This window comes from Oncorhynchus mykiss, chromosome 16 (genome assembly GCF_057628025.1).
Source record: "Oncorhynchus mykiss isolate SJ-2025 chromosome 16, ASM5762802v1, whole genome shotgun sequence".
Classification (NCBI taxonomy): Eukaryota; Metazoa; Chordata; class Actinopteri; order Salmoniformes; family Salmonidae; genus Oncorhynchus; species Oncorhynchus mykiss.
The window spans coordinates 81,336,562-81,363,823 of record NC_143037.1 but is presented as its reverse complement, the minus strand read 5'-3'; the positions used below and the strand labels follow the sequence as shown (position 1 = coordinate 81,363,823).

General features: G+C 45.9%; 1 protein-coding gene across 3 annotated transcripts; it reads left to right on the top strand.

The window, feature by feature from the left end:
• Positions 1-154: 154 nt before the first annotated feature.
• ndnl2 (necdin-like 2) lies at positions 155-27,039 on the top strand. Of its 3 annotated transcripts, XM_021567185.3 has the most exons (10): positions 155-2,404; positions 2,651-2,718; positions 2,851-2,970; positions 3,093-3,156; positions 9,237-9,411; positions 14,252-14,331; positions 14,531-14,573; positions 14,701-14,763; positions 17,893-18,007; positions 26,722-27,039. In XM_021567185.3, the coding sequence occupies exons 2-10, from the start codon at positions 2,662-2,664 to the stop codon at positions 26,836-26,838; spliced, it is 834 nt and encodes a 277-aa protein (XP_021422860.1). In that variant the 5' UTR covers positions 155-2,404; positions 2,651-2,661; the 3' UTR covers positions 26,839-27,039. The 3 variants fall into 3 exon arrangements, with proteins under 3 accessions (XP_021422860.1, XP_090060221.1, XP_090060222.1); XM_090204095.1 differs by having other exon boundaries at positions 246-2,718; XM_090204096.1 differs by lacking the exons at positions 155-2,404; positions 2,651-2,718; positions 2,851-2,970; positions 3,093-3,156; positions 9,237-9,411 and adding an exon at positions 9,483-9,499.
• Positions 27,040-27,262: the final 223 nt, after the last annotated feature.

Below are 27,262 nucleotides of genomic sequence, written 5' to 3'. Positions count from 1 at the left end.
GCTTTCAGGACATCTGGGAACTCGAGTAACAAAAGTAGGTTAAATCATGCCATCAGTAATCTTGAGGTCGGACATTTAGAAAAAGGCCCGAGGTTCCGACTTCCGAGTTTGATGACCGTTCAAAAAAATTCTGAGCCCGTTTTTTGTCTGAGTTGTCAAATGCCTCAAACGCACTGAGGTTGGAGGTCAGATATTTCTGAGTTCCGCGTGCCCAGCTGTTTTGAACGTCGCATTAGAAACAGCACGCTCTCTCCAGGAACCTCTACTGGGACCAGAAGTGTTGTGGCGCGCAAGTTAGACTTTTGTTTGAATTACTTTTAATTCCGAGTGCGGAGTCCTAACTGGGTCCTAAATGGGTGAATGGGTGTGACACTTTTGGACGTCTAACAGTCGAAAAGATTTTAGAAGCAACAGCTGTGCTGGAATGTGAACAGTTGTGATGGTATGGAGCGGGAGGATGAGGGTCAAAGACCGGAATGGTCGGTAGTGTAAAGACAGGAAGAAGAGAGATCCTGATACAGAAAGCAGTGGAGCATCTCCTAAAAAAAACGCTTACAGAGGGCCAAGGTAGAAAGCAGGAGTAGTGATGTGTTGGAGTGGAAAGTGGTGATAGTGTTTGAGACCGCAGGGCCTCATTTACACCCTATCCGACTAACCAATGCTGTAGAGAAAGAGATACAGTAGGTGAAGTCAAATTAGCCCGGTTCATTGGAAATGGTAGATTGTTAATACTGTATTTTGTGGTAGCCAGGCTCAGCAAAGGTATATTCTGAAAATGGAAAAGCTTAATGGGAAGAATTTAAAAAGCCATGTCCCTGGTGATTTTGCTAGGTTGAAGGGAGGCAGAATGATTTGAGGCCAAACGTTTGATCAGTCGGAAAGAGGGTAAAAGTAGTGAAAGCCTATCAGTGCTGCTGAGGTTTGAGAAGGTTTTGCTTGGAAAAGTACAGATAGGATTCCTTAGTTTCAATGTTAGATCATTTGTCCCATATGCACTGCAGTGTTTTCGATGCCATAGAATGGGACATGTAGCTGCTCAGTGTAAAGAAAATATGTACCAAGTGTGGAGGGGAACATGATGACGGTGACTGTGGGAGGGAACATAGTGCAGGATGCCAGTGGCGACCTGTCGTTCAGGGCAGGTGGGGCTCCAGCTCAACAATATTTTTGGTGCCTGTTTTGCATGTTATTTTGGCATTAATACGTGTCACATATCAGTTTGCAACAATGTAAGCAAAAAAATAACTGAGCTAATAAAGCCTCCATACAAACTTGGTCTCTTTTTTTGCTTTCTGGAGTCAGGCAGCTCCAAAGTGCAGGTGTTTCAGCCCAGCTCTGGGCTTTCTATGGTGGTGGGGCAGCCAGTGGGAAATACAGAGCGTGGAGGTTGGTAATGTTCTCCAGGCTGTATCACAACCGGTCGTGATTGGGAGTCCCATAGGGCGGCGCACAATTGGCCCAGCATTGTCCGGGTTTGGCCGGTGTAGGTCGTCATTGTAAATAAGAATTTGTTCTTAACTGAACCAGCTACTGTAGTGCATTGAGATGCAGTGCCTTAGACCGCTGCACCACTCGGCACTGCCAAAGTGGAAAGGAGGTCCAGGAAAATAGATATAATTGTGGAAGCGGCTGAAATATTTCTCTGCGGAGGACTTGCATGGAGTATTGTCACAAGCTGTACCACTCTCTCAGGCCCTAGAGTCTGAGAAGGGAGATTTGAAGGAAGGAATAAGTGGGAGTTTTGGTTATGTCAATGTACAATTTTCATTTGGGTGAATTAAATAAGTTAGTTTTCCCTATCAGGTATTGATTTTCTTTTTAATTGTTTTTTCAACTTGTCCATTTGGTGGCGGCAATACACCTTTGTGGGTTGTAGTCTGCCATAAAACCCACAGAAGAAGCACAGATAGAACAATGAGACAGATTTCACCAGGATGTATAAACGTGAAGCATCCGCTTGGCGTTTCCACTCACTACCAAATATGGAAGTGAGAGGAAGCCCACTGGCCGGTATTGGGAGAAGATGAAACGAAATGGATTTTGGCCGAAATTTTGCACATTTTCTCATCGATTAAACATTTGATTTCAATACAGTTTTCTATTCCCAAAACTAAAATATGTTATGAACAGAGTGGACTAAGTTTTGTAGAAGGAGTGCAAAGGCGCACTGCATTGAGTAGGCGTTTCCTAACGAAAATATGCAGATGAAACGTGCCAATAGGATCTCGCTAGCGCGTGCTTGGCTCTGCCCACTATGACTCATTTTCCATTGAAACGAGAGGCTGTGGTCTATCTTAGTTTAATGAATCTTTGAAGAAGAAAAATATGAAAATTGTACGTCATCAACACGCGTCTCGACAAGCGGGAGTTTGAGAAGCGGAAGAAGTTTCTAAACAGCCTTTTTGTGAGTGAATAGCTACTTAACGTTACTAGCATTAATACTTTTCTCGGCTTAAATACATTTTAGATTGCTTTTGATACATTATTTTACATTAATGTTGCCCAGTTTGCTTCGGTAGCTAGCTTGCTGGCTTTGGTGTGTCCATCACTAGCTAGCTAGCTAACGTTACGCCAGCCAGAACGATAATAGCTAACGGTAGTTGAAAGGTGAAGGGGCTACACTTGTGTTGTTGATATTGTCCCCCCCCAGTCAGAGCCGTGATGTCTCAGAGAAAGAGAGCATCCAACACACAGAGCTCCCAGAACAAAGGAGTTCGGGTAACTAACAACACACCTACTTCATCTCTCTATACCTACATCACCCCCCCCCCCCCCCCCCTCTCCAGCATCTCTAGAAAACCCATCCCTTTCTGATGATGATGATGATGCTGGTGTCTTTGTCTCTGTTAGTCCCAGCGTTGGGAGGCGGTGCTAGGTGATGATGAGGATGACCCGTCCTTCACCCAGCCCAGTACGTCGCAGGTACAGAAGGGTCTGGACAGACTGACACCTGCTCAGGTCGACCTGAAGGTAATACACACACACACACTATCTCTCATATCTCTCACATCTCTCTCTCATATTTCTCTCTCATATATCTCTCTCTCTCTCTCTCTCATATCTCTCTCTCTCATATCTATATCTTTCCCTAGACAGCTGAGGTTGTCCAGTTCATCTTCGTTAAGGACCAGAAAAAGTTCCCCATCCGCAGAGCAGGTAGGAGCTGATGAAACACTACAACTTCCTTCATACTCTCTCACTGGGCTCCAACTACTTATGCTTTATTAACAATGTCTTAGCCAGTCGTGCCAACGAAAAGGTACTAATTCAATTAGGGCTGTCCCCGACAAAAAAATCTATCTTTGTCGACCAAGAGTCTTATTTCAACCAATCCATTGGTCAAAATGTTAAAATATGTTATTTTTCCATATAGACACATCCTATGTGTTTTAATCAAATCAACTATATGCACTGAGCTTGTCTGATGTTTTAAGCCCACTGTTTGATTTTTTTTATTTAACCTTTATTTAACTAGGCAAGACCATTAAAGAACAAATTCTTATTTTCAATGACGGCCTAGGAACAGTGGGTTAACTGCCTGTTCAGGGGCAGAACGGCAGATTTGTACCTTGTCAGCTCGGGGGTTTGAACTTGCAACCTTTTACTAGTCCAACGCTCTAACCACTAGGCTACCCTGCTGCCCCAACAATAAAAAAATTAACACACTGATGACTACAGGGAACGGCAGATTTGTGGCAACAGTTTGGGGAAGGCCCTTTCCTGTTTCAGCACAACAATGCCCCTGTGCACAACGCAAGGTCCATCCAGAAATGGTTTGTCGAGATCGGTGTGGAAAAACATTTGACTGGCCTGCACAGAGTCCTGACTGAAATTGATTTGATTGGTCCAGGCTCTAGACTACATGACCAACAGGATGTGGACACCTGCTTGTCCAACATCTCATTCCAAAATCATGGGCATTAATATGGAGTTGGTCCCCCTTTGCTATTGTAACAGCCTCCACTTGCTTTCCACAGTCAGCGTTCCAATTCAACCCAAAGGTGTTCGATGGGGTTGAGGTCAGGACTCTGTGCAGGCCAGTCAAATGTTTTTCCATTGTTATGCTGAAACAGGAAAGGGCCAAACTGTTGCCACAAAGATGGTAGCATAGAATCATCTAGAATGTTATTGTTTATTGTTTGCATTAAGATTTCCCTTCACTGGAACTAAGGGGCCCGAACCATGAAAACAGCCCAGACCATTATTCCTCATCCACCAAACTTTACAGTGGGCACTATACATTGGAGCAGGTAGAGTTCTCCTGGCATCCGCCAATCCCAGATTTGTTAGTCCGACTGTCAGATGGAGAATCATGTTTCATCACAGAGAATGCGTTTCCACTGCTCCAGAGTCCAATGGCGGCGAGCTTTACATCCTCCAGCAAAGGTTGTCATTGCAGTCATTGCGGCTGCTCGGCCACGGAAACCCATTTGATGAAGCTCCCGACTAATAGTTATTTGTTGCTTCCAGATGCCGTTTGGAACTCGGTAGTGAGTGTTGCAACAGAGGACAGACGATTTTTACGCTCTACGTGCTTCAGCACTCGGCGGTCCCGTTCTGTGAGCTTGTGTGGCCTTCCACTTCACGGCTGAGTCGTTGTTGCTACTAGACGTTTCCACTTCACAATAACATCACTTACATTTAACCGGGGCAGCTCTAGTTGACTTGTTGGAAAGGTGGCATCCTATGATGGTGCCACATTGATAGTCACTGACTATCAATCAGTAAGGCCATTCAGTAAGGCCATTCTACTGCCAATGTTTCCCATGGAGATTGCATGGCTGTGTGCTCAATTTTATACACCTGTCAGCAATGCGCACGGACCTCCCGGTCGCGGCCGGTTACGACAGAGCCTGGGCGCGAACCCAGGGACTCTGATGGCACAGCTGGGGCTGCAGTACAAAATTATTGGATGGCTCACAACTTCTTCCAGCTAAATCAAGATAAGACAGAGGAACTTATTGTTGGAGCCAAAGCACAGAGAGAATCTGGCCGCACATTTTAATGGGCAATAAAGATAAAACACCAGGTAAAAAACGACATGCTATATTAGATCCTGAACTACATTTAGAATCACACTTCAGGAATGTGACATAGATTTTCACCACCTGAGGAACATTTCCAAGGTGCAGCTGTTTCTCTCTCAGGCTGATACAGAGACTCATCCATGCTTTCATTACAAGCAGGCTTGACTACTGTGATGCTCTCCTGTCTGGTCTACCCAAGAAATCCATTGGTCAACTGCAAAACATACAGAATGCTGCAGCACGGGTTCTGACCAAGTCCAGGCGGAGTTCACACATTACACTATGCCCCCCAGCCTCTAGTTACTACACCCCCAGTCTCTAGTTACTGTGCACCCAGCCTCTAGTTACTACACCCCCAGCCTCTAGTTACTACACCCCCAGTCTCTAGTTACTGTGCACCCAGCCTCTAGTTACTACACCCCCAGCCTCTAGTTACTACGCCCCCCAGCCTCTAGTTACTATACCCCCCAGCCTCTAGTTACTACGCCCCCCAGCCTCTAGTTACTACGCCCCCCAGCCTCTAGTTACTACGCTCCCCAGCCTCTAGTTACTATGCCCCCTAGCCTCTAGTTACTACGCCTGCAGCCTCTAGTTACTAGAGTCTCAGTAGTAACTGTCTCTGTGTTGGCTCATTTACCACTACTATGCCCCCAGGATTTAGTTATTATGCCCCCAGCCTCTAGTTACTGCGCCCCCAGCCTTTAGTTGCTATGCCCTCAGCCTCTAGTTGCTATGCCCTAAGGCCTCTAGTTACTATGCCCCCAGCCTCTAGTTACTATGCCCTCAGCCTCTAGTTACTATGCCTCTAGTTACTACACCCCTAGCCTCTAGTTACTGCGCCCCCAGCCTTTAGTTACTATGCCCTCAGCCTCTAGTTGCTATGCCCCCAGCCTCTAGTTGCTATGCCCAAAGCCTTTAGTTACTATGCCCCCAGCCTCTAGTTACTATGCCCCCAAGCTCTAGTTACTACGCCCCCAGCCTTTAGTTACTACGCCCCCCGCCTTTAGTTGCTACGCCCCAGCCTTTAGTTACTATGCCCCCAGCCTTTAGTTACTATGCCCCCAGCCTTTAGTTACTATGCCCCCAGCCTCTAGTTACTATGCCCCCAGCCTCTAGTTACTATGCCCCCAGCCTCTAGTTACTATGCCACCAGCCTTTAGTTACTATGCCCTCAGCCTCTAGTTACTACGCCCTCAGCCTCTAGTTACTACGCCCCCAGCCTCTAGTTACTACGCCCCCAGCCTCTAGTTACTACACCCCCAGCCTTTAGTTACTATGCCCCCAGCCTTTAGTTACTATGCCCCCAGCCTCTAGTTACTATGCCTCCAGCCTCTAGTTACTATGCCACCAGCCTTTAGTTACTATGCCCCCAGCCTCTAGTTACTATGCCCCCAGCCTCTAGTTACTATGCCACCAGCCTTTAGTTACTATGCCCTCAGCCTCTAGTTACTATGCCCTCAGCCTCTAGTTACTATGCCCCCAGTCTCTAGTTACTACGCCCCCAGCCTCTAGTTACTACGCCCCCAGCCTCTAGTTACTACGCCCCCAGCCTCTAGTTACTACGCCCCCCAGCCTCTAGTTACTACGACCCAGCCTTTAGTTACTACGCCCCCAGCCTTTAGTTGCTACTCCCTCAGCCTCTAGTTAATATGCCCCCAGCCTCTAGTTACTACGCCCCCAGCCTCTAGTTACTACGCCCTCAGCCTCTAGTTACTACGCCCCCAGCCTCTAGTTACTACGCCCCCAGCCTCTAGTTACTACGCCCCCAGCCTCTAGTTGCTACGCCCCCAGCCTCTAGTTGCTACGCCCCAGCCTCTAGTTACTACGCCCCCAGCCTCTAGTTACTACACCCCCAGCCTCTAGTTACTACACCCCCAGCCTCTAGTTACTACGCCCCCAGCCTTTAGTTGCTACTCCCTCAGCCTCTAGTTACTACGCCCTCAGCCTCTAGTTACTATGCCCCCAGCCTCTAGTTACTATGCCCCCAGTCTCTAGTTACTATGCCTCCAGTCTCTAGTTACTATGCCCTCAGCCTCTAGTTACTATGCCTCTAGTTACTGCGCCCCCAGCCTCTAGTTACTGCGCCCCCAGCCTCTAGTTACTACACCCCCAGCCTCTAGTTACTACGCCCCCAGCCTCTAGTTACTACGCCCCCAGCCTCTAGTTACTGCGCCCCCAGCCTCTAGTTACTGCGCCCCAGCCTCTAGTTACTATGCCGCCAGCCTCTAGTTACTATGCCCCCAGCCTCTAGTTACTATGCCCCCAGTCTCTAGTTACTATGCCTCCAGCCTCTAGTTACTATGCCCTCAGCCTCTAGTTACTATGCCTCTAGTTACTGCGCCCCCAGCCTCTAGTTACTGCGCCCCCAGCCTCTAGTTACTGCGCCCCCAGCCTCTAGTTACTATGCCGCCAGCCTCTAGTTACTGCGCCCCCAGCCTCTAGTTACTATGCCCCCAGTCTCTAGTTACTATGCCTCCAGCCTCTAGTTACTATGCCCTCAGCCTCTAGTTACTATGCCTCTAGTTACTGCGCCCCCAGCCTCTAGTTACTGCGCCCCCAGTCTCTAGTTACTATGCCTCCAGCCTCTAGTTACTATGCCCTCAGCCTCTAGTTACTATGCCTCTAGTTACTGCGCCCCCAGCCTCTAGTTACTGCGCCCCCAGTCTCTAGTTACTACGCCCCAGCCTCTAGTTACTACACCCCCAGCCTCTAGTTACTACACCCCCAGCCTCTAGTTACTACGCCCTCAGCCTCTAGTTACTATGCCTCTAGTTACTGCGCCCCCAGCCTCTAGTTACTACGCCCCCAGCCTCTAGTTACTACGCCCCCAGCCTCTAGTTACTACGCCCCCAGCCTCTAGTTACTACGCCCCCAGCCTCTAGTTACTACGCCCCCAGTCTCTAGTTACTACGCCCCCAGCCTCTAGTTACTACGCCCCCAGCCTCTAGTTACTGCGCCCCCAGTCTCTAGTTACTGCGCCCCCAGCCTCTAGTTACTATGCCGCCAGCCTCTAGTTACTATGCCGCCAGCCTCTAGTTACTGCGCCCCCAGCCTCTAGTTACTATGCCCCCAGTCTCTAGTTACTATGCCTCCAGCCTCTAGTTACTATGCCCTCAGCCTCTAGTTACTATGCCTCTAGTTACTGCGCCCCCAGCCTCTAGTTACTGCGCCCCCAGTCTCTAGTTACTACGCCTCAGCCTCTAGTTACTACGCCCCCAGCCTCTAGTTACTATGCCCCCAGCCTCTAGTTACTATGCCCCCAGTCTCTAGTTACTATGCCTCCAGTCTCTAGTTACTATGCCCTCAGCCTCTAGTTACTATGCCTCTAGTTACTGCGCCCCCAGCCTCTAGTTACTGCGCCCCCAGCCTCTAGTTACTACACCCCCAGCCTCTAGTTACTACGCCCTCAGCCTCTAGTTACTATGCCTCTAGTTACTGCGCCCCCAGCCTCTAGTTACTACGCCCCCAGCCTCTAGTTACTACGCCCCCAGGCTCTAGTTACTACGCCCCCACTCTCTAGTTACTACGCCCCCAGCCTCTAGTTACTACGCCCCCAGCCTCTAGTTACTACGCCCCCAGCCTCTAGTTACTACGCCCCCAGCCTCTAGTTACTGCGCCCCCAGCCTCTAGTTACTGCGCCCCCAGTCTCTAGTTACTGCGCCCCCAGCCTCTAGTTACTATGCCGCCAGCCTCTAGTTACTATGCCGCCAGCCTCTAGTTACTATGCCCCCAGCCTCTAGTTACTATGCCCCCAGTCTCTAGTTACTATGCCCCCAGTCTCTAGTTACTATGCCTCCAGTCTCTAGTTACTATGCTCTCAGCCTCTAGTTACTATGCCTCTAGTTACTGCGCCCCCAGCCTCTAGCTACTACGCCCCCAGCCTCTAGTTACTTTGACTCCAGCCTCTGGAATAGCCTGCCAATAACCTGAGGGGGGCTGAAACTGTGGACATATTTTAAAGAGATCCTAAAACACACCTTTTCTTGAGCTTTGATTTTACTTAGTTTGCTTTTTAGTCGCTGAGTTTTTATTCCTTTGTGTTTGTGTAATGAATATTTAAGTTTTTATTTTTGTCGTTTTTATTCGTTTTTGACCTGTGAAACACATTGTGTTGCATTCCATGTCTGAAATGTGCTGTATAAATAAAGCTTGATTTTATCTTCTCTCTCTCTTCCCCTCTATTCTCCCCACCTCGCCCCCCCTCTCCAGACATCGTGAAACATGTTGTGAAGGAGTACAGGAACATCTACCCTGAGATTATAAAGAGGGTGGGATGTGTTTTTGAGACAGTGTTTGGTCTGAAGCTGGTGGAGATCGACTCTAAGAACCACGTCTACATCCTCATCAACAAACTGGAGCAGCTAGAGGGAGAATCTCTCAACATGTAGGTCACTGTGTGGAAAGACTGGAGAGAGAATCTCTCAACATGTAGGTCACTGTGTGGAAAGACTAGAGGGAGAATCTCTCAACATGTAGGTCATTGTGTGGTGGGAAATATTGATTAAATTGAACCTTTATTTAACTAGGCAAGTCAGTTAAAACCTTTTGTGACTCCCAAACCCGCATGCGGGAGCGTAATCATCGCCTGAAACCGCAACAGACATAAATATCCCTAGAAAATATTCCTATTCATGAAATTCACAAATGAAATATATTGAGACACAGCTTAACCTTTTGTTAATCACCCTGTCATCTCAGATTTTCAAAATATGCTTTACAGCCAAAGCTAGACAAGCATTTGTGTAATTTTGTCGATAGCCTAGCGTAGCATTATGCCTTGCTAGCAGCAGCCAACCTTGTCACGGAAATCAGAAAAGCAATCAAATTAAATCGTTTACCTTTGATGAACTTCGGATGTTTTCACTCACGAGACTCCCAGGTAGACTGCCAAAGTTCATTTTTTCCAAAAATATTATTTTTGTAGGCGAAATAGCTCCGTTTGTTCTTCACGTTTGGCTGAGAAATCGGCAGGAAATTGCGGTCACCACAACGCTGAAAAATATTCCAAATTAGCTCCATAATATCTACAGAAACATGGCAAACGTTGTTTAGAATCAATCCTCAAGGTATTTTTCTAATATCTATTCGATAATATTTCCGTCGGGACAATTCCTTTTTCTCTAGGACCGATTGGAGTAATGGCTACCTCTGTACTTTACGTGAGAATCTCTCTCGGAGCCACCATGTGACCACTTACGCAATGTGCCCCCATACGGCTATTCTTCAACAGAAATGCTGTAGACACCTTGGGGAATACGTAGAAAACGTAAGCTCGTTGATGGTACATTCACAGCCAAATAGGGAGACATTGGAACGCAGCGCTTTCAAAACCTGGGGCACTTCCGTATTGGATTTTTCGCTTGCAACATCAGTTCTGTTATACTCACAGACAATATCTTTACATTTTTGGAAACGTTAGTGTTTTCTATCGAAAGCTGTCAATTATATGCATATTCTAGCATCTTTTCCTGACAATATCCCGTTTTAAAATGGGAACGGTTTTTTTTTCTAAAAATGAAAATACTGCCCCCTAGTACCAAGAACAAATTCTTATTTACAATGACGGCCTACACCGGCCACACCCGGACGACGCTGGGCCAACTGTGCGCTGCCCTATGGGACTCCCAATCACAGCTGGTTGTGATACAGCCTGGATTTGAACCAGGGTGTCTGTAGTGACGCCTCTAGCACTGAGATGCGGGGGAACCAGGGGAACCGACCTGGCAGCGACAGCAAGGGCGGTTCGTTGCTCCAGAGCCTTTCCGTTCACCTTCACACTCCTGGACCAGACTACACTCAATCATAGGACCTACTGAAGAGATGAGTCTTCAATAAGACTTAAAGGTTGAGACCGAGTCTGCGTCTCTCACATGGGTAGGCAGACCATTCCACAAAAATTGAGCTCTATAGGAGAAAGCCCTACCTCCAGCTGTTTGCTTAGAAATTCTAGGGACAGTAAAGAGGCCTGCGTCTTGTGACCGTAGCGTACGTGTAGGTATGCACGGCAGGACCAAATCGGAAAGATAGGTAAGAGCAAGCCCATGTAATGCTTTGTAGGTTAGCAGTAAAACCTTCGAATCAACGCTTGCCTTAACAGGAAGTCAGTGTATAGAGGCTAGAACTGGAGTAATATGATCAAATGTATTGGTTCTAGTCAAGATTCTAGCAGCCGTGTTTATCACTAACTGAAGTTTATTTAGTGCTTTATCCGGGGAGGTGGAAAGTAGAGCATTGCAGTAGTCACAGTGACAAAAGCATGGATACATTTTTCAGCATTATTTTTGGACAAAGTTTTTTGCAATGTTACATAGATGGAAAAAAGCTGTCCTTGAAACAGTCTTGATATGTTCGTCAAAAGAGAGATCAGGGTCCAGAGTAACGCCGAGGTCCTTCACAGTTTTATTTGAGACGACTGTACAACCATCAAGATTAATTGTCAGATCCAACAACAGATCTCTTTGTTTCTTGGGACCAAGAACCAGCATCTCTGTTTTCAAAACAGTAGTGGTCCTAAAACGGAGCCTTGATGCATACCAGAATTTACAGTTGATTTGTCAGAAGACAAACCATCTACAGAGACAAACTGATATCTTTCTGACAGATAAGATCTTAACCAGGCAAGAACTTGTCCGTGTTGACCAATTTGGGTTTCCAATCTCTCCAGAAGAATGTGGTGATCGATGGTATCAAAAGCAGCACTAAGGTCTAGGAGTACGAGGACGGATGCAGAGCCTCGGTCTGATGCCATTAAAAGGTCATTTACCACCTTCACGAGTGCAGTCTCAGTGCTATGATGGGGTCTAAAACCAGACTGAAGCATTTCGTATACATTATTTGTCTTCAGGAAGGCAGTGAGTTGCTGCGCAACAGCTTTTTCTAACATTGAGAGGAATGGGAGATTCGATATAGGCCAATAGTTTTTTATATTTTCTGGGTCAAGGTTTGGCTTTTTCAAGAGGCTTTATTTATTACTGCCACTTTTAGTGAGTTTGGTACACATCCGGTGGATAGAGAGCCGTTTATTATGTTCAACATAGGAGGGCCAAGCACAGGAAGCAGCTCTTTCAGTAGTTTAGTTGGAATAGGGTCCAGTATGCAGCTTGAAGGTTTAGAGGCATTGATTATTTTCATCAATGTGTCAAGAGATATAGTACTAAAACACTTGAGTGTCTCCCTAGGTCCTGACAGAGTTGTGCAGACTCAGGACAACTGAGCTTTGCAGGAATACGCAGATTTAAAGAGGAGTCCGTAATTTGCTTTCTAATGATCATGATCTTTTCTTTATGGATTAATCACTGCTGAAATGAAAGCCATCTTCTCTTGGGGAATGTTGTTTTTTGTTAGCTTTGCGACAGTATCAAAAATAAATTTTGGGATTGTTCTTATTTTTCTCAATACGTTTGAAAAATAGGAAGATCGAGCAGCAGTGAGGGCTCTTCGGTACTGTCTTTACAAGCTAGTTGGAAGACTTCCAGTTTGATGGAGCAGCAGTGAGGGCTCTTCGGTACTGTCTTTACAAGCTAGTTGGAAGACTTCCAGTTTGATGGAGCAGCAGTGAGGGCTCTTCGGTACTGTCTTTACAAGCTAGTTGGAAGACTTCCAGTTTGATGGAGCAGCAGTGAGGGCTCTTCGGTACTGTCTTTACAAGCTAGTTGGAAGACTTCCAGTTTGATGGAGCAGCAGTGAGGGCTCTTCGGTACTGTCTTTACAAGCTAGTTGGAAGACTTCCAGTTTGATGGAGCAGCAGTGAGGGCTCTTCGGTACTGTCTTTACAAGCTAGTTGGAAGACTTCCAGTTTGATGGAGCAGCAGTGAGGGCTCTTCGGTACTGCACGGTACTGTCTTTACAAGCTAGTCGGAAGACTTCCAGTTTGATGGAGCAGCAGTGAGGGCTCTTCGATACTGTCTTTACAAGCTAGTTGGAAGACTTCCAGTTTGATGGAGCAGCAGTGAGGGCTCTTCGGTACTGTCTTTACAAGCTAGTTGGAAGACTTCCAGTTTGATGGAGCAGCAGTGAGGGCTCTTCGATACTGCACGGTACTGTCTTTACAAGCTAGTTGGAAGACTTCCAGTTTGGTGGAGCAGCATTTCTGTTCCAGTGTTCTGGAAGCTTCAGAGCTCGGGTATTTTCTGTATACCAGGGAGCTAGTTTCTTAGGACAAATGTTTTTTGTTTTTAGGGGTGTGACTGCATCTTTGGTATTGCGCAAAGTTAAATTGAGTTCCTCAGTTAGGTGGTTAACTGATGTTTGTACTCTGACTTCCTTGTGTAGGTGGAGGGAGTCTGGAAGGACATCAAGGAATCTTTGGGTTGTCCAATAATTTATAGCACGACTTTTGATGCTCCTTGGTTGGGTCTGAGCATATTATTTGTTGCGATTGCAAATATAATAAAATGGTGGTCCGATAGTCCAGGATTATGAGGAAAAACATTAAGATCCACAACATTTATTCCACTGGACAAAACTAGTATGACTGTGACAGAGTAGAGTATGACTGTGATAGTGAGTAGGTCCAGAGACATGTTGGACAAAACCTACGATGGCTCCGAAAGTCGATGATGGCTCCGAAAGCCATCTGGAATGGGTCTGTGGACTTTTCCATGTGAATATTAAAGTCACCAAAAATTATAATACTTGACTACAAGGTCCGATTCAGGGAATTCAAGGAACTCAATGAGGAATGCTGTATATGGCCCAGGAGGCCTGTAAACTGTAGCTATAAAAAGTGATTGAGTAGGCTGCATAGATTTCATGACTAGAAGCTCAAAATACGTAAATGTCGGTTTTTATTTTGTAAATTGAAATTTGCTATCGTAAATGTTAGAAACACCTCCGCCTTTGCGGGATGCACGGGGGATATGGTCACTAGTGTAGCCAGGAGGTGAGGCCTCATTTAACACAGTAAATTCATCAGGCTTAAGCCATGTTTCAATCAGGCCAAACACATCAAGATTATGATCAGTGATTAGTTCATTGACTATAACTGCCTTTGAAGTGAGGGATCTAACATTAAGTAGCCCTATTTTGAGATGTGAGGTATCATGATCTTTCAATAATGGCAGTTATGGAGGAGGTCTTTATTCTAGCGAGATTGCTAAGGCGAACACCGCCGTGACTGCCGTGTTTAGTTTTGCCCAACCTAGGTCAAGGCACAGACACAGTCTCTCTCTCTGTGTGTGTGTGTGTGTGTGTGTGTGTGTGTGTGTGTGTGTGTGTTTTTACAGGAGTCCCAGTAATCCAAAGACAGGTCTACTCTTCGTAATCCTCAGCATCGTCTTCATGAAGGGGGGTGTGGTCAAGGAGAGTGAGTGTTCCGTTGGCTTTGTCCCAATTCTGACACCAGTGTAGCCAATGGGGGGGCCACAACTCACTGTTTTTGTAAAAAAAAAAAAAAAAAAAATTGCCAATTCTTGTCTGTACCCCCCACTTATTGATGACATCACAGTGTCGTGTGTATGCCCCTTATCCTCACTGAGATGTCCCATCATGCTTTGTGTTTGTAGGTATGGTGTGGAACACACTGAAGAAGCTGAGAGTTGATCAAGGGTAAGTCTGTGTGGCTGATGATCATAGGTTCCTTCACTGTCCCAGTCCCGTCACCAGGTTTGATCATCACTAGCCAGTTGTGGAGTGAGATTAAAGTATGATCTGTGTGTTGACCTGTTTGACCCAGGGAGAGACACGAGATCTTTGGAGACGTGAAGAAGGTCGTTACTGATGAGTTTGTCCGTCAGAGGTGAGTCTCTCTCGACCCTGAATGGGTAATATGAGGTAATAGTATGGTAAGACATGAGTTGTGAACTCATATACCAGCTCACCTGCAGTGAAGCAACTCGGTTGTATTGTCTGGGTGTGATGGTCTATACCACACCACAGGGCAGTAGTAGGAAGATGAGAACCTGTCTATACCACAGGGCATTATTAGGAAGATGAGAACCTGCCTATACCTCACCATAGGGCAGTAGTAGGAAGATGAGAACCTGTCTATACCACAGGGCAGTAGTAGGAAGATGAGAACCTGCCTATACCACAGGACAGCAGTAGGAAGATGAGAACCTGTCTATACCATAGGGCAGTTGTAGGAAGATGAGAGCCTGTCTATACCACAGGGCAGTAGTAGGAAGATGAGAGCCTGTCTATACCACAGGACAGCAGTAGGAAGATGAGAACCTGCCTATACCACACCATAGGGCAGTAGTAGGAAGATGAGAACCTGTCTATACCACACCATAGGGCAGTAGTAGGAAGATGAGAACCTGTCTATACCACAGGGCAGTAGTAGGAAGATGAGAACCTGTCTATACCTCATCATAGGGCAGTAGTAGGAAGATGAGAACCTGTCTATGCCACAGGGCAGTAGTAGGAAGATGAGAACCTGTCTATACCACAGGGCATTAGTAGGAAGATGAGAACCTGTCTATACCACAGGGCAGTAGTAGGAAGATGAGAACCTGTCTATACCACAGGGCAGTAGTAGGAAGATGAGAACCTGTCTATACCATAGGGCAGTAGTAGGAAGATGAGAACCTGTTTATACCACAGGGCAGTAGTAGGAAGATGAGAACCTGTCTATACCACAGGGCAGTAGTAGGAAGATGAGAACCTGTTTATACCACAGGGCAGTAGTAGGAAGATGAGAACCTGTCTATACCACAGGGCAGTAGTAGGAAGATGAGAACCTGTTTATACCACAGGGCAGTAGTAGGAAGATGAGAACCTGTCTATACCATAGGGCAGTTGTAGGAAGATGAGAGCCTGTCTATACCACAGGGCAGTAGTAGGAAGATGAGAGCCTGTCTATACCACAGGACAGCAGTAGGAAGATGAGAACCTGCCTATACCACACCATAGGGCAGTAGTAGGAAGATGAGAACCTGTCTATACCACACCATAGGGCAGTAGTAGGAAGATGAGAACCTGTCTATACCACAGGGCAGTAGTAGGAAGATGAGAACCTGTCTATACCTCACCATAGGGCAGTAGTAGGAAGATGAGAACCTGTCTATACCACACCACAGGGCAGTAGTAGGAAGATGAGAACCTGTCTATGCCACAGGGCAGTAGTAGGAAGATGAGAACCTGTCTATACCACAGGGCATTAGTAGGAAGATGAGAACCTGTCTATACCACAGGGCAGTAGTAGGAAGATGAGAACCTGTCTATACCACAGGGCAGTAGTAGGAAGATGAGAACCTGTCTATACCATAGGGCAGTAGTAGGAAGATGAGAACCTGTTTATACCACAGGGCAGTAGTAGGAAGATGAGAACCTGCCTATACCACACCATAGGGCAGTAGTAGGAAGATGAGAACCTGTCTTTACCACAGGGCAGTAGTAGGAAGATGAGAACCTGCCTATAACACACCATAGGGCAGTAGTAGGAAGATGAGAACCTGTCTATACCACACCATAGGGCAGTAGTAGGAAGATGAGAACCTGTCTATACCACAGGGCAGTAGTAGGAAGATGAGAACCTGTCTATACCACACCACAGGGCAGTAGTAGGAAGATGAGAACCTGTCTATACCACAGGGCAGTAGTAGGAAGATGAGAACCTGTCTATACCACAGGGCAGTTGTAGGAAGATGAGAACCTGTCTATACCACAGGGCAGTTGTAGGAAGATGAGAACCTGTCTATACCATTGGGCAGTAGTAGGAAGATGAGAACCTGTCTATACCATAGGGCAGTAGTAGGAAGATGAGAACCTGTCTATACCATAGGGCAGTAGTAGGAAGATGAGAACCTGTCTATACCATAGGGCAGTAGTAGGAAGATGAGAACCTGTCTATACCATAGGGCAGTAGTAGGAAGATGAGAACCTGTCTATACCACAGGGCAGTTGTAGGAAGATGAGAACCTGTCTATACCTCACCATTGGGCAGTAGTAGGAAGATGAGAACCTGTCTATACCTCACCATCGGGCAGTAGTAGGAAGATGAGAACCTGTCTATACCACAGGGCAGTAGTAGGAAGATGAGAACCGAGACCACATCACTGTCAGCACCTCCTTCCACTCAACACATTTTAAACGTTATACTACGTGTGAGAGAACAGGGTGACGTGAGTATCTGTATGATAACCAGAGACTGAGAGTATCTGTATGATAACCAGAGGCTGTGAGTATCTGTATGATAACCAGAGACTGTGAGTATCTGTATGATAACCAGAGACTGTGAGTATCTGTATGACAACCAGAGACTGAGAGTATCTGTATGATAACCAGAGACTGTGAGTATCTGTATGATAACCAGAGACTGAGAGTATCTGTATGGTAACCAGAGACTGAGAGTGTCTGTATGATAACCAGAGGCTGTGAGTGTCTGTATGATAACCAGAGGCTGTGAGTATCTGTATGATAACCAGAGGCTGTGAGTGTCTGTATGATAACCAGAGGCTGTGAGTGTCTGTATGATAACCAGAGGCTGTGAGTATCTGTATGACAACCAGAGACTGTGAGTATCTGTATGATAACCAGAGGCTGTGAGTGTCTGTATGATAACCAGAGGCTGTGAGTATCTGTATGATAACCAGAGGCTGTGAGTGTCTGTATGATAACCAGAGGCTGTGAGTATCTGTATGATAACCAGAGACTGTGAGTATCTGTATGATAACCAGAGGCTGTGAGTGTCTGTATGATAACCAGAGGCTGTGAGTGTCTGTATGATAACCAGAGGCTGTGAGTATCTGTATGATAACCAGAGGCTGTGAGTGTCTGTATGATAACCAGAGGCTGTGAGTAGTCGACTTTATAAAATTTGCTGATCTGTTCTTGGACCTCTCTGGTGTTTCTCTCAATTATTTTTACCTGTCAGTTGATTCAACTCTCCGTGAAATGAACGGACTAAACCTGTGTGTGTGTGTAGGTACCTGGAGTATGTGCGTATCCCACACACAGAGCCGTTGGAGTTTGAGTTCCGTTGGGGTCAGAGGGCGGACATGGAGGTGTCAAAGGTCAAACTACTGGAGTTCATTGGACAGGTGAGACACTGCCGCCTCCCGGGGTAGGTATTGTGTGTAATCAACGTGTGTGTGTTTAGTGCATAGTGAAAGTCTACACACCCCTTGCACATTTGGTTGTTGTTCATCGCTAGAAGGCAGGTCTTGTTGTTTGATTGTCAAGCCGATATGAGTCAAATCTGTAACTAGGCCCATCAGGAACATTCACTGTCTTAGTAAGCAACTCCAGTGTATACAGTGCATTTGGAAAGTATTCCGACTCCTTGACATTTTCCACATTTTGTTACGTTACAGCCTTATTCTAAAATTTATTAAATGAATCTACATACAATTCCCCATAATGACAAATAGGAAGTAGATTTTTAGAAATTATAGCAAATGTATTACAAATAAAAAACTGAAACACCTTATTTACTTAAATATTCAGACCCTTTGCTATGAGACTTGAAATTGATCTCAGGTGCATCCTGTTTCCATTGATCATCCTTCAGATGTTTCTACATCTTGATTGGAGTCCACCTGTGGTAAATTCAATTGGATTGGACATGATTGATTTGGAAAGGCACACACCTGTCTATATATGGTCCCACAGTTGACAGTGCATGTCAGAGCAAAAACCAAACCATGAGGTTGAAGGAATTGTCTGTAGAGATCTGGCACAGATCTGGGGAAGGGTACCAAAACATTTCTGCAGCATTGAAGGTCCCCAAGAACACAGTGGCCTCCATCATTCTTAAATTAAAGACGTTTGGAACCACCAAGACTCTTCCTAGAGCTGGCCAAACTGAGCAATCAGGGGAGAAGGGCCTTGGTCAGGGAGGTGACCAAGAAACTGATGGTCACTCTGACAGAGCTCCAGAGTTTCTCTGTTGAGATGGGAGAACCTTCCAGAAGGACAACCGTCTCTGCAGCACTCCACCAATCAGGTCTTTATGGTAGAGTGACCAGACGGAAGCCGCTCCTCAGTAAAAGGCAAATGACAGCCTTCTTGGAGTTTGCCAAAAGACACCTACAGACTCTCAGACCATAAGAAACAAGATTCTCTGGTCTGATGAATCCAAGATTGAACTCTTTGGCCTGAATGCCAAGTGTCACGTCCGGAGGAAACCTGGCACCATCCCTACTGTGAAGCATGCAAATGTAATATTTCTGTTTATTTTTTAAATACATTTGCTAACATTTCTAAAAACCTGTTTTTGCTTTGTAATTATGGGTAGTGTGTGTAGATTGAGGGGGGAACAAAAACAATTTAATAAATGTTAGAATAAGACTAACGTAACAAAAAAACAGTATAATTCTATGTGTGGGGTACAGGGATGGGGTAGTTAATCATGTTTACATAATACGTTGCATTGACTCATTCTGTGTTAAATAATAGTGACTAGTTGTTAAGCACATTTTTACTCCTGAACGTATTTAGACTTGCCATAACAAAGTGGTTGAATACTTATCGACTCAAGACGTTTCAGCTTTTAATTTGACTTTCTGGGGTGTGGTGTGTAGATCAGTGATACAACATCTCAATGTAATCCATTTTAAATTCAGGCTGAAACACAACAACATGTGGAAAAGTCAAGCGGTGTGAACACTTTGTAGGCACTGTCTCGTCATTGAGCAGCTCAAGCAGAACAGTTGCTGTGGAAACTCACACACTGAGAGCCGCCATGTGGAGCGAGCTGCCCAGGGAGAGATCGCGTGACGGAGCGGCTGATGTGTTTACCTACGGAGGAAGTTATTTCTGGATTCGGCTGGGCTTTGCCTTAAATTTGGCATAAGCAAACGGGCCAGGATAGTGTTGGGCCTGAACATCGGCGACATGGGTCGTTCAGGGCTCTACCTACTAGCTTCGTCTTCCTCAGGATCGTGCTCTGTGTTTTAAATACCTCAACTGGCTAGTTTGCCTGTCTGTAAAGAGAAGGGCGGGCTGTACCCCTCTGATTGGATAGAGCCAAACTGTCTTTGATCACTCGCTTCATACTTCACCCGATAACTTCTCATTGCACTTTGTTCAACTCCTGACCTGCAACTCTCCACAACCACACAGCTACTGATCACAACCACACAGCTACTGATCACTACTGAGCACAACCACACAACTACTGATCACTACTGAGCACAACCACACAGCTACTGATCACTACTGAGCACAACCACACAGCTACTGACCACTACTGAGCACAACCACACAGCTACTGATCACTACTGAGCACAACCACACAACTACTGATCACTACTGAGCACAACCACACAGCTACTGATCACTACTGAGCACAACCACACAGCTACTGATCACTACTGATCACAACCACACATCTACTGATCACTACTGATCACAACCACACAGCTACTGATCACTACTGATCACAACCACACACCTACTGATCACTACTGATCACAACCACACAACTACTGATCACTACTGAGCACAACCACACAACTACTGATCACTACTGAGCACAACCACACAACTACTGATCACTACTGAGCACAACCACACAACTACTGATCACTACTGAGCACAACCACACAACTACTGATCACTACTGAGCACAACCACACAGCTACTGATCACTACTGAGCACAACCACACAACTACTGATCACTACTGAGCACAACCACACAACTACTGATCACTACTGAGCACAACCACACAACTACTGACCACTACTGAGCACAACCACACAGCTACTGACCACTACTGAGCACAACCACACAGCTACTGATCACTACTGAGCACAACCACACAACTACTGATCACTACTGAGCACAACCACACAACTACTGACCACTACTGAGCACAACCACACAGCTACTGATCACTACTGAGCACAACCACACAACTACTGACCACTACTGAGCACAACCACACGGCTACTGATCACTACTGAGCACAACCACACAACTACTGATCACTACTGAGCACAACCACACAGCTACTGATCACTACTGAGCACAACCACACAGCTACTGACCACTACTGAGCACAACCACACAGCTACTGATCACTACTGAGCACAACCACACAACTACTGATCACTACTGAGCACAACCACACAGCTACTGATCACTACTGAGCACAACCACACAGCTACTGATCACTACTGAGCACAACCACACAGCTACTGACCACTACTGAGCACAACCACACAACTACTGATCACTACTGAGCACAACCACACAGCTACTGACCACTACTGAGCACAACCACACAACTACTGATCACTACTGAGCACAACCACACAACTACTGATCACTACTGAGCACAACCACACAGCTACTGATCACTACTGAGCACAACCACACAGCTACTGATCACTACTGAGCACAACCACACAGCTACTGATCACAACCACACAACTACTGACCACTACTGAGCACAACCACACAGCTACTGATCACAACCACACAACTACTGATCACTACTGAGCACAACCACACAGCTACTGATCACAACCACACAGCTACTGATCACTACTGAGCACAACCACACATCTACTGATCACTACTGAGCACAACCACACAGCTACTGATCACAACCACACAACTACTGAGCACAACCACACATCTACTGAGCACAACCACACAACTACTGATCACTACTGAGCACAACCACACAGCTACTGATCACAACCACACAACTACTGAGCACAACCACACATCTACTGATCACTACTGAGCACAACCACACATCTACTGATCACTACTGAGCACAACCACACAGCTACTGATCACTACTGAGCACAACCACACAGCTACTGATCACTACTGAGCACAACCACACAGCTACTGATCACTACTGAGCACAACCACACAACTACTGACCACTACTGAGCACAACCACACAGCTACTGATCACTACTGAGCACAACCACACAGCTACTGACTACTACTGAGCACAACCACACAGCTACTGATCACTACTGAGCACAACCACACAGCTACTGATCACTACTGAGCACAACCACACAGCTACTGATCACTACTGAGCACAACCACACAGCTACTGATCACTACTGAGCACAACCACACACCTACTGATCACTACTGAGCACAACCACACAGCTACTGATCACTACTGAGCACAACCACACAACTACTGATCACTACTGAGCACAACCACACAGCTACTGATCACTACTGAGCACAACCACACAGCTACTGATCACTACTGAGCACAACCACACAGCAACTGATCACTACTGAGCACAACCACACAGCTACTGATCACTACTGAGCACAACCACACAGCTACTGATCACTACTGAGCACAACCACACAGCTACTGATCACTACTGAGCACAACCACACAACTACTGATCACTACTGAGCACAACCACACAGCTACTGATCACTACTGAGCACAACCACACAACTACTGATCACTACTGAGCACAACCACACAGCTACTGACCACTACTGAGCACAACCACACAGCTACTGATCACTACTGATCACAACCACACATCTACTGATCACTACTGAGCACAACCACACAGCTACTGATCACAACCACACAGCTACTGAGCACAACCACACAGCTACTGATCACTACTGAGCACAACCACACAACTACTGATCACTACTGAGCACAACCACACAACTACTGAGCACAACCACACAACTACTGATCACTACTGAGCACAACCACACAACTACTGAGCACAACCACACAGCTACTGATCACTACTGAGCACAACCACACAACTACTGATCACTACTGAGCACAACCACACAGCTACTGATCCCTACTGAGCACAACCACACAACTACTGAGCACAACCACACAGCTACTGAGCACAACCACACAACTACTGATCACAACCACACAGCTACTGAGCACAACCACACAGCTACTGAGCACAACCACACAACTACTGAGCACAACCACACAACTACTGAGCACAACCACACAGCTACTGAGCACAACCACACAGCTACTGATCACTACTGAGCACAACCACACAGCTACTGAGCACAACCACACAGCTACTGATCACTACTGAGCACAACCACACAACTACTGATCACTACTGAGCACAACCACACAGCTACTGATCACTACTGAGCACAACCACACAGCTACTGATCACTACTGAGCACAACCACACACCTACTGATCACTACTGAGCACAACCACACAGCTACTGATCACTACTGAGCACAACCACACAACTACTGATCACTACTGAGCACAACCACACAGCTACTGATCACTACTGAGCACAACCACACAACTACTGATCACTACTGAGCACAACCACACAGCTACTGACCACTACTGAGCACAACCACACAGCTACTGATCACTACTGATCACAACCACACATCTACTGATCACTACTGAGCACAACCACACAGCTACTGATCACTACTGAGCACAACCACACAGCTACTGAGCACAACCACACAGCTACTGATCACTACTGAGCACAACCACACAACTACTGATCACTACTGAGCACAACCACACAACTACTGAGCACAACCACACAACTACTGATCACTACTGAGCACAACCACACAACTACTGAGCACAACCACACAGCTACTGATCACTACTGAGCACAACCACACAACTACTGATCACTACTGAGCACAACCACACAGCTACTGATCCCTACTGAGCACAACCACACAGCTACTGAGCACAACCACACAACTACTGATCACAACCACACAGCTACTGAGCACAACCACACAGCTACTGAGCACAACCACACAACTACTGAGCACAACCACACAACTACTGAGCACAACCACACAGCTACTGAGCACAACCACACAGCTACTGATCACTACTGAGCACAACCACACAGCTACTGAGCACAACCACACAGCTACTGAACACTACTGAGCACAACCACACAACTACTGATCACTACTGAGCACAACCACACAGCTACTGATCACTACTGAGCACAACCACACAACTACTGAGCACAACCACACAACTACTGAGCACAACCACACAACTACTGAGCACAACCACACAACTACTGATCACTACTGAGCACAACCACACAGCTACTGATCACTACTGAGCACAACCACACAGCTACTGATCACTACTGAGCACAACCACACAACTACTGAGCACAACCACACAACTACTGAGCACAACCACACAACTACTGATCACTACTGAGCACAACCACACAACTACTGATCACTACTGAGCACAACCACACAACTACTGAGCACAACCACACAACTACTGAGCACAACCACACAGCTACTGAGCACAACCACACAGCTACTGAGCACAACCACACAGCTACTGAGCACAACCACACAGCTACTGAGCACAACCACACAGCTACTGAGCACAACCACACAGCTACTGAGCACAACCACACAGCTACTGAGCACAACCACACAGCTACTGATCGCTACTGATCACAACCACACAGCTACTGATCGCTACTGATCACAACCACACAACTACTGACCACTACTGAGCACAACCACACAACTACTGACCACTACTGAGCACAACCACACAACTACTGATCACTACTGAGCACAACCACACAACTACTGATCACTACTGAGCACAACCACACAACTACTGAGCACAACCACATAACTACTGAGCACAACCACACAACTACTGACCACTACTGAGCACAACCACACAACTACTGATCACTACTGAGCACAACCACACAGCTACTGATCACAACCACACAACTACTCACAACTACTGAGCACAACCACACAACTACTGATCACTACTGAGCACAACCACACAGCTACTGATCACTACTGAGCACAACCACACAGCTACTGATCACTACTGAGCACAACCACACAGCAACTGATCACTACTGAGCACAACCACACAACTACTGATCACTACTGAGCACAACCACACAACTACTGATCACTACTGAGCACAACCACACAACTACTGATCACTACTGAGCACAACCATGCAACTACTGATCACAACCACACAGCTACTGAGCACAACCACACAGCTACTGATCACAACCACACAACTACTGATCACTACTGAGCACAACCACACAGCTACTGATCACAACTACACAACTACTGATCACTACTGAGCACAACCACACAACTACTGAGCACAACCACACAACTACTGAGCACAACTACTGATCACTACTGAGCACAACCACACAGCTACTGAGCACAACTACTGATCACTACTGAGCACAACCACACAACTACTGACCCGCAACTCTCCACAACCACACAGCTACTGATCACAACACAGCTACTGAACCACGCAACTACTGAACCAACTCTCCACAACCATGCAACTACTGATCACTAACCAGTCACTACCACTACTACTACTATAACTATAACCAGTCACTACCACTACTATAACCAGTCACTACCACTACTATAACTATAACCAGTCACTACCACTACTATAACTATAACCAGTCACTACCACTACTACTGTAGACACTACCACTACTATAACCAGTCACTACCACTACTACTGTAGACACTACCACTACTATAACCAGTCACTACCACTACTACTGTAGACACTACCACTACTATAACCAATCACTACCACTACTATAACCATAACCAGTCACTACCACTACTATAACCAGTCACTACCACAACTATAACCAGTCACTACCACAACTAACCAGTCACTACCACAACTATAACCAGTCACTACCACAACTATAACCAGTCACTACCACTACTATAACTATAACCAGTCAATACCACTACTATAACCAGTCACTACCACTACTATAACCAGTCACTACCACTACTACTGTAGACACTACCACTACTATAACCAGTCACTACCACTACTACTGTAGACACTACCACTACTATAACCAGTCACTACCACTACTATAACTATAACCAGTCACTACCACTACTACTGTAGACACTACCACTACTATAACCAATCACTACCACTACTATAACCATAACCAGTCACTACCACTACTATAACCAGTCACTACCACAACTATAACCAGTCACTACCACAACTAACCAGTCACTACCACTACTATAACTATAACCAGTCAATACCACTACTATAACCAGTCACTACCACTACTATAACCAGTCACTACCACTACTATAACTATAACCAGTCACTACCATTACCACTACTATAACCAGTCACTACCACAACTATAACCAGTCACTACCACTACTATAACCAGTCACTACCACTACTATAACCAGTCAATACCACTACTATAACCAGTCACTACCACTACTATAACCAGTCACTACCACTACTATAACTATAACCAGTCAATACCACTACTATAACCAGTCACTACCACTACTATAACCAGTCACTACCACTACTATAACTATAACCAGTCAATACCATTACTATAACCAGTCACTACCACTACTATAACCAGTCACTACCACTACTATAACTATAACCAGTCACTACCACTACTTCAACCAGACACTACCACAACTCTCACCAGTCACTGCCACTATTAAACAGCTAGCTAGCTAAACACCACATTTTCTTCAGGAAATGTACTTTCCTAATTTTACAAATTTTCTGAAATTAATTTCTTTCACTTTGAAAATGTGGAGTAGATTGTGTAGATCAGTGGGGATTCATTTTTTAGTTTAATCAATTTTTAGATTAAATTAGACATTTTAAGGCAACAGAATGTAAACCTTGCAAAGATGTGTGGACTTTCACTAGGTACTGTGGCTGTGTAACTGAGGTGGTCCTCTCTCCCGTCTGTTAGCTCCATGAACAGGATCCTCAGAGCTGGACTCAGCAGTACAGAGAAGCCACCGCCCCTCCTGCCGCCCCGGCAGTTGTCACCTCCGCTAACACGAGCGCCAGTGTTAGCCAGAGATAGAGGGGGGTTGTGGGAAGTCATTCTGTGTGTTTGTTTAGTGATTGTTCTACTCCAGTCTGTTTCTGTTGGACTGTTCTGTTACTGAAACAAGAACAGTAGAGAATCACACACCGGTTCATTCAGTCATTGTTATATTCATTTAGGGTGACATTGTTTTCATTTGTCAAGTTCAACAATAAAAATGATTTTATACAAATGTTATTTACCCTCTGTCTCCATCTGTCTTACAGACGGTCCCAATTAGCTCCCCTCGCCAGATCTGTGCGTTGTTAGCATATCGTAGACGCTCACCTACTACCCTGGTTCAACCTATCCAGACCATTCAGATATACACACCTGGGAGGGTCGACTTGCTTTTCTTTGTCTTAATGTGTGTAAAAGTAATGTAGTCGTGTCTTGGTTATGCATAGTCCCAGTGGGGTTA